The sequence below is a fragment of the Astatotilapia calliptera genome, chromosome 14 (assembly GCF_900246225.1).
Source record: "Astatotilapia calliptera chromosome 14, fAstCal1.2, whole genome shotgun sequence".
Lineage (NCBI taxonomy): Eukaryota > Metazoa > Chordata > Actinopteri > Cichliformes > Cichlidae > Astatotilapia > Astatotilapia calliptera.
Window position 1 is genome coordinate 31,100,553 of NC_039315.1, and position 13,567 is coordinate 31,114,119.

General features: G+C 43.8%; 1 protein-coding gene across 1 annotated transcript in view; it reads left to right on the forward strand.

Annotated features, from left to right (window-relative positions):
- The first annotated feature begins 1,668 nt into the window (after nt 1–1,668).
- Nucleotides 1,669–13,567, forward strand: part of LOC113035750 (calsyntenin-2) — a 338,907-nt gene continuing 327,008 nt past the window's right edge. Inside the window, exon 1 of the mRNA XM_026191409.1 lies at nt 1,669–1,814. Within this exon, the coding sequence (XP_026047194.1) occupies nt 1,751–1,814 (64 nt within the window). The 5' untranslated portion in view covers nt 1,669–1,750. The remainder of the gene's footprint in view (nt 1,815–13,567) is intronic.

Genomic DNA, 13,567 nt, shown 5'->3' on the forward strand with positions numbered 1-13,567 from the left:
AGCTCGTCAGCTAGGCCTCACCTCGGGTAATAGAAGACACTCAAAAGGACCTCTTAGCCATGGTTGTGGCATTGGCACCTTTTGGAATATTAATAAATATACTCTCAAATTATATATCTGTCTTGTTGTGATGCGAAACTTGTCCTAGAAGTTTCTGTCTCACTACAGACAGAGAAGTGTCTGTGAAGCTTGCTAACAAACCTTGCTAGCTCTCTGCTCATAGGTTCACAGCCAACCTCTGGGCTAAATATGACATCCCCCCCCCCCCCCCCCCCCCCCCCAAAAAAAAAAAAACCAAAAAACCAAACGAAAAACTCATTAACGTCTTTTTTAAATACTTTACAATCTTTTTTTTTTTTTTTTTTAAAGCAAACAAACCCAAAAACCAAAAACAAAGCAGTAACATTTTTGCAACTTACATTCGAGTGTCAGTGTTTCAAGCTTAAAACAACTGGAGTCTGTAAATCCACAAATGGTAAATGGCCTGTATTTATATAGCGCTTTACTAGTCCCTAAGGACCCCAAAGCGCTTTACATATCCAGTCATTCACCCATTCACACACAGGTGATGGCAAGCTACATCGTAGCCACAGCCGCCCTGGGGCGCACTGACAGAGGCGAGGCTGCCGGACACTGGCGCCACCGGGCCCTCTGACCACCACCAGTAGGCAACGGGTGAAGTGTCTTGCCCAAGGACACAACGACCGAGACTGTCCAAGCCGGGGCTCGAACCGGCAACCTTCCAATTACAAGGCGAACTCCCAACTCTTGAGCCACAATCGCCCCAAATATCCATGTCAGTTAAATTGTAGATTATTCAAAACTATAGATCCGACTTGCGGACACACCAGCCTGCACAGTAAATTAGGACTGCTTTAGAGCAACAACACTTTAATGAGTGGCAACAAAAAAACAAAAAAACGCTGCAGTATTAAAATCACTTCCTGGATATTCCGTTTAAATTTACCGTGCCTTAATTGTATGGCCCTTTCCCCTTCATCGCAATTACAGCATTATATGCACTGCTTTCTAATGGCATTGTAGCGTTTAACTCTGATGGTGTTGTAATGAGCCTTTAGCGCTTGTAGTTCAATTGTTTCGGTTTTATTTTTTATTATAGAAATATTCGCTGACAACCCAACAGTGTTGTACACGGAATCCATTCAAATAGCTTCTTTTCAAACTCCCTCACCCTCTCGTTTTTTGTAACATTAGGGATCACTGCACGCTGCTGTTGGAGTGGGCTGGGATGCTCTACAGATAGGGAGGAGGAGGAGAGCGAGGAGGGCGGAGGATGAGAGAGTGAGAGGGAGACGGGGAGAGCGACAGAAAAAAAAGAAAAAGAAAAGAAAGAAAAGGAAAAGCGCCCGGGTCCATCTCTCTCCTCTTCATGACGTAGCTCGGTGTGGTCCCGGGGGTCCGCGGCTCTCTGGTCCCGTCTCCACAGTCCGAGCAGCCTGCGGTGCGACGCGCGCGGTGCCGAGCGGCGAGGTGCGTTGCGGTTATCCGCTGTCCTTCTACTTCCACGCTCCCCCGGCTTGTCCCACATATCAGTGAACTGTTTCCACACTGCCTCAACAGAGAGAGAGGAGAGACCCCGCGGAGAGAGAGAGGGCGGAAAGGAGAAAGAGAGAGAGAGAGAGAGAGAGAGAGAGAGAGAGAGGGAGGAGGAAAATAAAAAAGGCAGAAAGAGGAGAGAAGAGGAGGAAGGAGGTCGCCTTAGTCCCTCTCCTGAATCTCCAACGAGAAGATGCTGAGAATAGCCGGCGTGCTGGCTGCTCTGGTTTTGGGGTTGAGCGCCGCTCACACCAAAGGTACGGTAGGTGAAGGGCAGCGTGCCCGTCTGCCAGTGTGCTTTATTATTATTATAGTGGGTGGCTGTGGATGCAGAGGGATGACCATCTGATGAGGCGAACTAATTGATGTTTCTGCTGATTGCACTGTGTGCGCGTTTTGTTCCTCACTCCAAGACAGGGCTGTAATTTTCCGCTGGTGTTTCTGCGTGGACTTGTGGATACTTAGCACTTGATAATAACTGTACGACGGTGCAGCCCCCGATGGCACTCGGAAGTATTCGTTTTTATCTTCTGTGGCATCACTACAGTCGCTCTGTGTTACTCAATAAAGACCGTACAGTGACCTTGTTATGGCCTATATTATAGGGTGGGCTAATCTCAGGTGGCATTGCTAGAAAATTGATTACGACTTTTGTTATAGTAGCTCACCCTCTTCACATTTGTTTCTTCATATTTGTGGTGTAGATGAGTGTAGATGAAGCATCCTCGTGCACTATTTGAGGTTATGGGCTTTCCTGTTTTCTGCTGTTTGTGACTGATAGGCGGAGGAATAGGCAGGGGAAAAAGCGAAGCAGAAGTTTTAATTAAACAAACAAACAAAAAAAATCATCCAAGACTGTGTATATATATTTGCATGCATGTAAGAAAATACATGACAGAATATAGTTAAAGCAGGGGGGGTTAGTGTGACCTGTCATGAGCTTATTGTTTGAGAGAATCTGCATGACTCACTTCTGAAGTCCAGGATCTTGGAAAAGGAATAAGGCAATGTCTTTGCCTGAGGATACACATGCCATGCACATGTATGTAACGTGGCAGCCCCCAGCTTAGTGTTGCAAAGATATGTACCTATGTAAGCAGCTAAATATGGCAAATTCTGCAAAAGCAGTCGAAGCTTTCAAGATCCAATCAAACTTTTATGAGTCTCCTTTAAAAGTCATGCGCTTTTGTGTGTGTACCTGTGTCAGTCCACAAACTGCCTCTAAGTACTGGCACTTACTTTTGGCTCATTTCAAATTGCAAAACACGCGCCACGAAAAATCCCCCAAGCCACCTGATATACGATAATGACGTCCAGATGTCATAAATCTGTGCCATACTGTTGGCAGTTTTGCTTCGCTGCTGAGCTAATTTTAGGTCTCCCAGCATCCCCACTGCAGCGGGGCCGCTCAGTCCTCTTGTGAAACTGGCATGTGCCGTAGGTAAGCAGGTAAATGCGGCAACAGGTTCATGCTAATCAACTCCCTGTAGACCTGGGCGGGCTTTTGCACAGCAAAATAACAAGGTGACACCTGTCAGTTTCATCTGGCAGCCACGCGGCACCAGAACTGTGATAAGCTGTTCATCCTCCTCGCCTTCTGACACGGGGAAGATCCTCCCTGTTGCTGGTCGGCTGGCTGCCTACAGCTGCAATCTTTTCTGTGTGTGTGTGTGTGTGTGTGTAAGGAAAAGATATGCTAATAGACCTGCTGTGGGCTGCGACCTGGCCAAGAGGTCAAAGTTTTGCCTTTAATGCACTTTTCAGTTGCACGCAAGGAACAGTGGGGCTGTCTATCATGTGCAAATACATGTTACCTATTAGGGTATTAACTGGATTAGTTCAGAGATGTAATATGGCCAGAAAGAAAGGGTAAGGTTGCTTTGTAAGGAAGGATTTATTGTGTGTGTGTGTGTTTTTTGTTATCCAGAGCTTGGCTGTGAAGTAAACAAATTACTGCCAAGTCAATGGGGGTGGAAAAAACCAAGCACACCATGGTTCTAATTGATTCCCCTGGGACACTGTATAGTGCAGTTAAATCCAGGAGAAAATAAGAGGCTATTGTATCCAGTATCTGCCTATCTGCTGCTATCTGTTGCTCTGTACATTGCCCAACCTTTACCACCCGTTCCTGCTTCCTGTCACAGCTTCTGGGAAGCAGACACAATAAGAAGCACCATTCCCCATTTTCTTTTTTTTCCTTAACTCCAAGTCTGGTTCTCACTTTCAGCTTTTGAGATAACAACTGAAAGAGTGCATCCGTGTCAGGCGCCGGAGAGGGATCTGCCTCTGCAGGGCCAGTATACAAACTTGTTTCCCAGATAACTTTGAAGCGCCGCCGCTCCTGTCATTTTGTGTTTAGCCACCGTTTCATTCCAGGAAGGCGACTTCCTTTAAGCACCGTCACCCTCGAGTCATCCAGTCAGACTCGGCATGCAAGCGTGTGTTTCTTACTTAGTTGTCAATAATCAGAGCTTGAAGTGTTAACACCCCCTTTGCATATGTGTGTGTGCATGCAATCTGAGCGAGAGTGATGGATTGAAGCCAACATGTTGACAGCTGCCAAGTATGCAAAAATAGGCAAGGAGGTGATGTCGTTTACAAAGGAATTATTGCGTTCGCTAGATACACGCTGCGGCTCAATCGATTTCCCCAGGACCGACCGTGTCCCAGCTCAACAGGGAGAATCTCCTGGCAGCGAGGCAGAAAGAGCTATACAGTTTTTTGCCAGGGCTGCCCGGAGCCTTGCTTTTGTGTAATTCCAAGTAATATGAACTCTGAATTTAGATAGCTCATTACCAGCACACTGTATTTTAATTCAGCTGCCCACTGTGTGACTCGTTGTTGGGGGAACCTTTTTGCTGCTTTGTTATATCCAGATAAACACACTGTAGGTCCCCCCCCCCCCACCCCACCCCCCATCAGTGAGCGTGTAAGCAGCTAAGAGTGTAATATTCAGCCAGTGAAAGAGGCTCCGTGCTAACCAGCTGGCTGCTCGAACATCTGCTAGAGAAGTTGCAGGATTAATCAATGCAGGTATTATAATTTATGCCATTCCTTATAGAGCTTCTGCATGCGCAACTGTGTGTGTGTGAGCTAGTGCTTTTATGTGTGTGTGTGTGTGTAGAGGGGATAAAGACAAGCCAAGAGGATAGGCATTTGAGGATCCCATTAGCAAATAAAAAAGGGGGGTGTCAAAAAAATAGAGGCAGATTTACGTCCACTCCAGAGGAGGAGAGGAAGTGCATTATAGGGAGCACTCTATAAATCCTCCAACGAGGCTGTGACACAGTGTGCGGCACAAATCCTGTCCAGTTTGCCACGGCCACGGGGAGGCAAGCCTCAGTGACACGGGGGAACTTCACAGATTTCTTTTTTTTCTCTTTTCCACAAACACTTTCTTTCTTTTCCTATTTTTTTTTTCTTTTCTCAGAGCTCTATGCCATTTGTGAAGTAGGAGAGCTTAAGCGGCTGCAGTGATGGAAGAATGCCAGGCCACTGATCCCGGCACAGTTCCACAAGCATTAGAGACAAAAGACAGAGTCGGAGTGGATAAGTTTAAGGAGAAGGTCGAGAGGCTTTCTGTGATCCCATGAGTGCCGCGGCTAGATTCGCAGGGAGTCTTGTGACTACGGAATAACACAGTTCCTTACAGCATATTGAACTTTGCTCATTAGCGAACAGATGCTGTTTTTATTGCTAATGAGAAATCAAGCCTTTGTTCTCTGCCTCAGTGCTAAGGATGGCATGAATATGGGGTAGTGTCGATTGGCTATTTGTTGCTTCCTTTCAAACTTTCATATAAAGCCACAAATGGGAACTTGGTGTCTGTTATCAGATCTTAGTGTATGCTGCTTGTCCGGGGTATTCCACAGTGGCCTTTACACTTATATTCGCCTACATCTTCACGCTATATACAGAATCTTTTTGTTCAGCCTCTTCTGCTTTTGCTCCATTGTTTTTTGAGACGTGGAACGGAAGGTGGGAGGGGCTTTTTGGGAGTCATGGTCTATGTGAGTATGTAGTTCAGTGGCTGACTGAACTGGGTAAAACATACAGTGAGTAGGTGTCTCATCTCTCTCTCTCTTCTTTCCTTACTTCTTTCCTTTTGGTTGTTTTGAGTGGTCACAGCTGACCATACTTGGCAGCAAATAGGCAGCCAGGGCCTATTGATTTGCCCTACAGACAGACAGAGAGTGAGACACACACACACACACACACACACACACACACACACACACACACACACACACACACACACACACACACACACACACACACACACACACACACACACACACACACACAGAGGAAGGCACACAGAGAGGAGACGAGGCCAGAGTAGATTTTGCAGAATTAAGTTAGATGCTGCAGTGTCTTTTTTGAGATGCATTTGGAAGGAGCAAAGAAATCAGCTTGAAAGGGAAAGAAAAAAAAGGATGGATGGATTCAAGAAGCAGAAAGAGGAATGCAGAAATGAATTATTACCGTATTTAGATTTTTTTTCCTATGGACCTTCACGAAAGTTGTGCAAACACTTCTTTGAAGCTTTTCACCATTTCATGTGATCTTCAATCTGCAGATGGCCTGTTATGATGCATTACACACTACTTGGAATGCATTGGTTTACCTTTTCTCTTAGAAGATAAAGTAATCTGTTCCAGTACTCATTACCAAGTGAAAATATAAGAAAAAAATAAAAGAAATTTAACTACAAAGTGACATATTCCACTATATTCTTGTCCTTTCATCCAAAGATCTGCATATATCTACTCTTTAAAAGCTCCACCCCAATGCCTTTTCACCCTGTCTTCTTCATGACCTCAACTCAGGCTAGTGTTGCTCACAAGTGCATGAAGAAGACAAGTAGAAACATTTCCCCCATCTTCCACTTTAATAAACCGTTGATGTGTTTGCTGCATTTAGTCACAATGATGTGTTGCATTACTTTGCTTTACTTTGTTAAACAAAAATTAAAGGTAATTCTTTTTTTTTCTTTGTCAACACTAATTTTGGAATGGTAGAGTGATGGTGTGCTGATTAGCATTTTTGCCTCAGAGCAAGAGGTTTCTAGGTTTGACTCCACCTGCTGGCCGTAGCCTTTGTAGGTGGCACTTGCATGTTCTCTGCATGCTTATGTGGGTTTAATCTGGGTACTGTGGATTCCTCCCACAGTCCAAAGACATGCATTAGTTAGATTAACTGACAATTCTAAATTGTCTGTAGCTATAAGTGAGCTTGCCCTGTGATAGGCTGGTGACCTGTCCTGGGTGCTCCCCACCTTTCACCCTGTGACTCCTGCATGTGCCCTGCTAGGCACTTAAGGGACTTTTTATGTCTGTTAACATAGGGACCATTTAAAGGAACATTTAAGCAACTCTACCTTTGCTGAACAATGGTGACTGTGGTCATATGGGGACAAAATTGAATCTTCTTGCTTCTAAATGGGCTTTCATATTGTCTTTCTAGACACTGGCTAGAAAGCTGATGTTATCTTTAGGCATTGGCCTGTCTTAGCTTTCAACGAATTATGTCATTTATTTAAAAAAAAAAAAAAACTAATACTGGAAAACACTGTTGTAGTCCAACACACCTACATTACAGGTCTAACCTTTGGTATAAAAGTGCCAATTAATTACCATTAATATAAATTATGGACATTCTCTATTACACCGTTATCACTTAGCTGCTACTACTTTGAAAAAGAAAAATCCACTTGAGACACAACAAATGCTTTTAATGAATCCCAGGCACTGGTTTGTAAATGCTTGATTTAAATACATAATATTTCCATAACAGTACAACTCCTACAACTGTCAGTCACTGTAAAGCAGGACCCGTGTTCTCATAAAATAGAAGGAAAAGGAATGAAGAAAACACATTGCATTAAGAAAACTTGTAACTTAAAAAAAATTAACAGTTTAATAACACTTGCAAGTGAAGTACCGCTGTTCAGTTGTGTTTCGCTATGATGGCTTTTTTTGTCACCTGGAAGAGTAAAAAACAGTGGAGTCACATGAAGAGGTCGAACATTTTGATATGATCCTGTTCTCACTTCAAGCGCCTTTAAAGCTATAGAGCTTAAGTGCAATTCTGGAGCCTTGCTCTCTCCATTGCTGTTAATTTAACAATGTCAATTATCAGTGAGTTTTAAATGTGTGAGCTTTGTTTTCAACAATAACAGAAACTGCATCAGGCTGCCGTCTTTTAACTGATTTATTAGTAGATTTTGTGTGTCTTGATGTCTACCAGATGGTGACTTTCAACTCACATTGACTTTAAAGTACTTATGACACACAGCTGCATGTCTGAATGTGTGCGTGTATGTCTCTCCTTACTGCTACACTTAATCCCCACTTCTTTTGGATTATGAAGTTTAAGTTATTCTAAGTGTCTAGCCAGACCCTCACCAAACTCTCCTGTTGTTTTTGCTCTCATGGACTACAGTGCATACAATAGTCACTTAAGCCTGTTCAGCTATCTTAATGAGGACCTTCACTGACGTAATGGTTTCCCTAGCCCCTTACCCTAACCCTAACCATCAAAAATGAATGCCTAACCCTAACCCTAACCCTTACCCTAACCATAACCTAATTGTAACCCTAACACTAAAACCACATTTTGAGCCTCAAAAAGGCCTTCACACTTGTGAGCACCGGTGTGTGTGTCCTCACAAGTGACTGTTGGTTCTCACAAGTATAGTAGAATGCAGATTTCGGTCCTCACAAAGATAGCTAGACAGGAACACACACACACACTTACGCTCAAGAGCTCTACAATATATTCAAGGAGGTCCTTCTGCCACCTTCAGTCCTCCTTTCATCTATTTGGTCCTGTTTTCCAATCACTTACCTCTAGCCCAATCTCGCCAGTGGACTCTCTTCTATTTTTCAGAGAGGAATGATGACACATCCTGAGACACACACACACAGACACATGCACGCACTGATGAGTAGCAAAGGGTTACACAGACAGATAGTGCCCGACCTGTCCCTCTCCACCAGCTGGGTCTGGCTGACCTCGGAGGAAATGATCAGAGGGAGAAGGCAGAGAGAATTATAGGATGAGTGAGAGGAAAGGGTCAGAGAAAGTTGCAGATCTTTGTCTTTGTGACTCATAAATCTTCACACTTGACAAGTGGAGCACTCTGAGTGGAGAGCGGACTTCAAGAAACGATGCGGAAAAATAGCAAGAGCCTCTGAGGAGCTTAGAGATAAGTCTCTACACTTATTTTTGACTTTTACTCTGTGATACACATCACCTATCTTAAATATATATCCAAAACATTAATTTCCTATCTGTATTTGCATAGTGCTGTAGGCTACCTTGAGGTGATGTATGTAAATTTTCCAACCAGCCACCATCAGTCCAACAGATGGTGACATGCTCATTTTTCTTTTAACTCTTTCCCCCATAAAGACGACATTTGACGACCTCGCCTGTGTCCTTAATGATGAGTTCTGACACCTCAGTATACGCCATTAATGATGCTGTTTGACAACCATTAGAATAGTTGCTGGGTTTTTCCAAGGACAGCTGCATAGGCAGAAATCACCCTCACTAACACTGATGCAAGCCCAGTCATTTTGTTCTATAAGCAGGCCTGGAATGTGACAGAAACCAATGACAAAAACAGCTTCAGGTGATCAAAATATTGTGACTAATGCTGGTATTAATAGACAGAAACATTTACATTCCCGGTTTACCCTTAAATAAACGGCCTTTGTAGGTTAAAAGTAACAGTTTCAGAATTGGTGTTGGTATACAACAGTGGCCCTGAATTTGCTTGGTAGCAGCTTGATAGCTTCAAGGGTTACTTTATGAGCGACAAAATGACAGTAAATAAGATTCTAAATGAAGCTGAATGAATGGAAGTCCTCTAAAAGAACAAACCGGTGGGGATAATGCATGCTTTTCAATGATCAGTGTGCGTACCATGTAAAAATTGCTGGTCAAAAGCTAAGCAAAGTGGCTAGGTCACCTGGTAAACTTCTTGGACATGCAAATGGAGACTGCCACACTGTTGCTTTGCTGCATATTATTATACATTGACCGTACATACTAGTTTTCCATGACTATATGTTGCACAGGATTGTACAGTTGCATATGACTCACCACTTTTAAGCTTAGTATATCTTCATACAGAGACAAGTTAATTACTTAACCCACTGAAGTCTTAAGAATGCAGACAAATACAATAACAGAAAAGCCGCAGTACATACTGGTCAAGAGGAAGGAAAGTATGTATTGTTCATGCTCAGAGTGCTGTTAGAACATTTTGTCCTGCTCTATTAAATGTAAAGTTAGGCTAAATATTTAATATTTTGAGAACTACTGGGAAAAATTTTTTGGCCTTGATCAGTTAGTTACCAGAGACTCTAAGATCTTATTGATTCTCCCCAAACAGAAGCTCTAATAAATCAAACATTTTTTACTGTCTTTTGTTTTGAAGAAAAATTATATAACACGATCACTATAAACGCTTTGAGTGAAGCAGAGTTCCCAAATTTGGAACTTTTACTTTAAGAATGAAGGGCTCCTTTATTAAACTGTTAAATAAGACAGAAAAAGGTCTGGTTGGTGCTGATCTGGTGCTTGCTTCAACACACAGATGTGTTGTAGGAGCGGGAGGAAGGTTGTTTGAGTTTCACTGCTAAGAGGGCTCCATATTCAGGTCAGCCCTGCATGAGTGTTAGCTGATTCTTTTAGCAGGGCAAGCAGCAACACATGCTCCTCATTGTCAGTCTACACAGACACGCACCACACACAATCCTCATTAGAAGCCATCAGTATTTGCTCTTGGTTTGCTGAGGTTGATGATCTTCCACTGGTATTGGGCTGGAGCTGCCGGTACACACATATTAATTAAGCAGTAATTGTTGTTTTCTCCGTTAGTCCACAATCCCTCAAAGCGCCCCGCACAAACACGAGCATGCAGCGCATAAGCGGGGTAGCGTGCAAGGAAGTCCCTGTGTGATTTTTCCTTGATGATTGCTTTAAGTGATCATCAGTTGCTGCCTGTTCTTCTATCTGTGCTCAATTTCAATTAATCTGTCCATTTCCCCCATGAAGGCAACAGTTGTCATCCAATATGCTAGCCACTTACAGGCCTGAGCAGACGCTGGCCGGGTTTATACGTATACAACCCAAAAATTCATGTACACACACACACACACACACACACACACACACACACACACACACACACACACACACACACACGCAAACACATAGGCCCTCACAACTGCTTTCCTGCGGCAGTGCATAAATAAAACAGCTTTTCTTTGTCTTTATACTTGTGGATGCGTGGACTCCTGAGGCTCGGGGCCTTTTTGGCAGTTAAACCTTACATCTGCAGGGGGTCTACAGATATGCCTGCCCTGATAAAACACATGTTATTTAGTGCTGCTTCTTATAAGTTAAAGTGCCAGTGCCCCTGGTGTTAATCCAGTCTGCCAGCAGATGCTCCAGAGTCTGTCACCCTTCTGCAGCGGTTATGATTGGTAGTGACTGGATATGAGGTCTGCCTAGCCTAAACCTGTTTCCCTACATTACCCCTGTTCTGGCATTATCAAAGCGTTGTCACCTTTTTTTTATTATTATTTGCTGAAATAGGAGTCATCATGAATTTCTAACACACAGAGAGATGGATGCCAAACATCTAGTCTTGCTATTATCAAGCCTATGTATATTTAATACGGGCTGATGCATCACAGATCAGTATAAACGCTTCGAGAGCAGCCTCGGTGCTGTTGTTTGGATGGGAGAAAGTGTTGTTTTCATTTTCCTTTTAGAAATATCCCACCCTCCCAGAGAACTGCACGACAGCACACGAGTTATAAACAAGCAGACGTGGAGCGAGTGCTGGCGCTGTCCTTGGTGCTGAAATGAGCCAATGACACTCAGAGAGAAACTGCATTAACGGAGCCATCCATTGTGCTGAAAGCAGACTTGCCGGAAGATTTTTTTGTGTGTGTGCGTATCTCCATTAGCTCATTTGCATACACCGGCATGCAGAAAGATTGGAGGGATAGAGGAATGTGAGAACACACCGGGGACCTGACAGTCTGTCACAGTGAGGATAAGGCTGAGCGGTGATTGATGAGTGACAGATGGACGGGTGAAAATGGCCAGGAAATGAGCAGCATCTAAATGTTAATGCTAAGCAGTGCTCTTTGTTTTTTGTTTTTTTAACACGTAGCCGTTACATAGGGAGATGCGGCATGACGATGATGCGTGTCTAGGCGATGAGTTATTATTCGCGAGGGTCCGCGACTTTCTCCAGTATCGGGGACCACAGAGCCAAGAACCATAAAGCATCTAAAAATAGAGTTCCAACAGTCTGAAGTGCACTGATTTGTTGCCAGTGATTCTCACACACAGTCTGCTAGACATATTTTCAACCTGCTATAGAAATCTAGGCACAATGATCCATGAAATCCCACATCCTTGTGATGAGTTTGTGGGGAGGTGTGTGTATCTGCGCGTGTTAAAAAATATGAAAGGCCTCGCCTCGAAACTTCAAAGTTGTCCATGCACGCTAAAATCCCTCTTTCCAAGAAATCTGTAACAACTGTGTTTACTCACATGATTGCATAGGAACACACACGCGCACACACAACTTGCACAGGTGGAGCGTTTGAACAGGTGGGGCAAGAATTATGTAGAAGGGCTGTCACGGATGCAGCGATTTTATCCCTCTGCTGTAACTGGGCCACTGATGCACACGTCCATGCACACATATACAGACACACACTTTGAGCGCCTTCTCTTCCCTCTGTTGAGTTGCGTTCCCTCTGGCTGTTGCACAACCTCAGTAATTGCATGGTCAAATGTGTGTATGTGTGTGTGTGTGTTTACCTGCGTCTAGATCAAATCCTGAGGGACGTGAACTCTGTTGGGTTGTTTCATTTTTTAACGGGACACTCGGGACCTCATCACCAAGGTGCTCCTGTCTCACTCCCTGGGAAAAAAAAAGAAAATAGGAGGAAAAGGGGAGAGCGAGCACAGCACTGAGGGTACCTGTCAGCTCTTATAGGAGCTCAACACGCACCAAAAAAATCACACAATTTGAAGCTCCACATCCTCACATGTTTATTGTGATTTAGACCAGCTGTCAGGCCGTGGCGGCTGTTTTGGCTCATATCTGTGTCCTGTATCTCTTCATCCTGTGCTCCAGCCCCCACTTGCAGACAGCAGCCAGGCTGTAGCAGCTCCCCTCCTGGTTACCAGGAGGAGGATCTGGGTCAATGTGTACCACCTCCTCCCATCGCTTTGCTTTCTCTCACTCCGCCTTGTTCCTCTTCTGTTCTATCTGCCTCCATCTTACCCTCACGTGTGCCTCTTCCTTGTCTGTCTTTGTCTGATCTCTGAGTCACTAATATCAGACATTCGACATCTCCTCTTTTTGTTTTATGTCTTTCTTTCTTTCTTTTTTGTTTTTTAATCTATAGTCTTCATCAGTTTCCATGCTCCCGCTGGGTTTTTTCCTGGTGTAGCATTAGCGTGGTGGTAATTACCGGCGGCGAGGCTTAGCCAGGTCTTATCACACTGTTCTCTCCTTCCCTCAGGATTCGTCTATCCCCTCTCTCTTTCACATTCAGTTCCTGCCTCGTTTACCGAGGACCCCACTGAGATCCCACTTTTGGAAGGGCGTTGGGTTAAGGACAGTTAGAAGCTCAAATTTTAATCCGACTTTTGTTCTAGTTTTTGTTGACTTGATTAGACTGTGCTTTATCAAGGCTAAACATACCCAGGGGAGACTGAGAAAAAGAAGCAAAGCAATAATATTAGAGCCCCACTGATAAAGTGGTATATTTCAGCTGTGACGGTATTGGCGTTTTTTGGCATACTCGTAGTACAATATAAAAAACAAAATTATGCAGAAAAAACACATGCTTGGGGCCATTGAGATATAAAGTCATCACAAAAAAGAAAAGAAAAAAGGAATAATTTTGCAATCACGGCACATTTGCCAATTTTCTGACAAATTAAAGGAAAAAAAGAAGTAAGT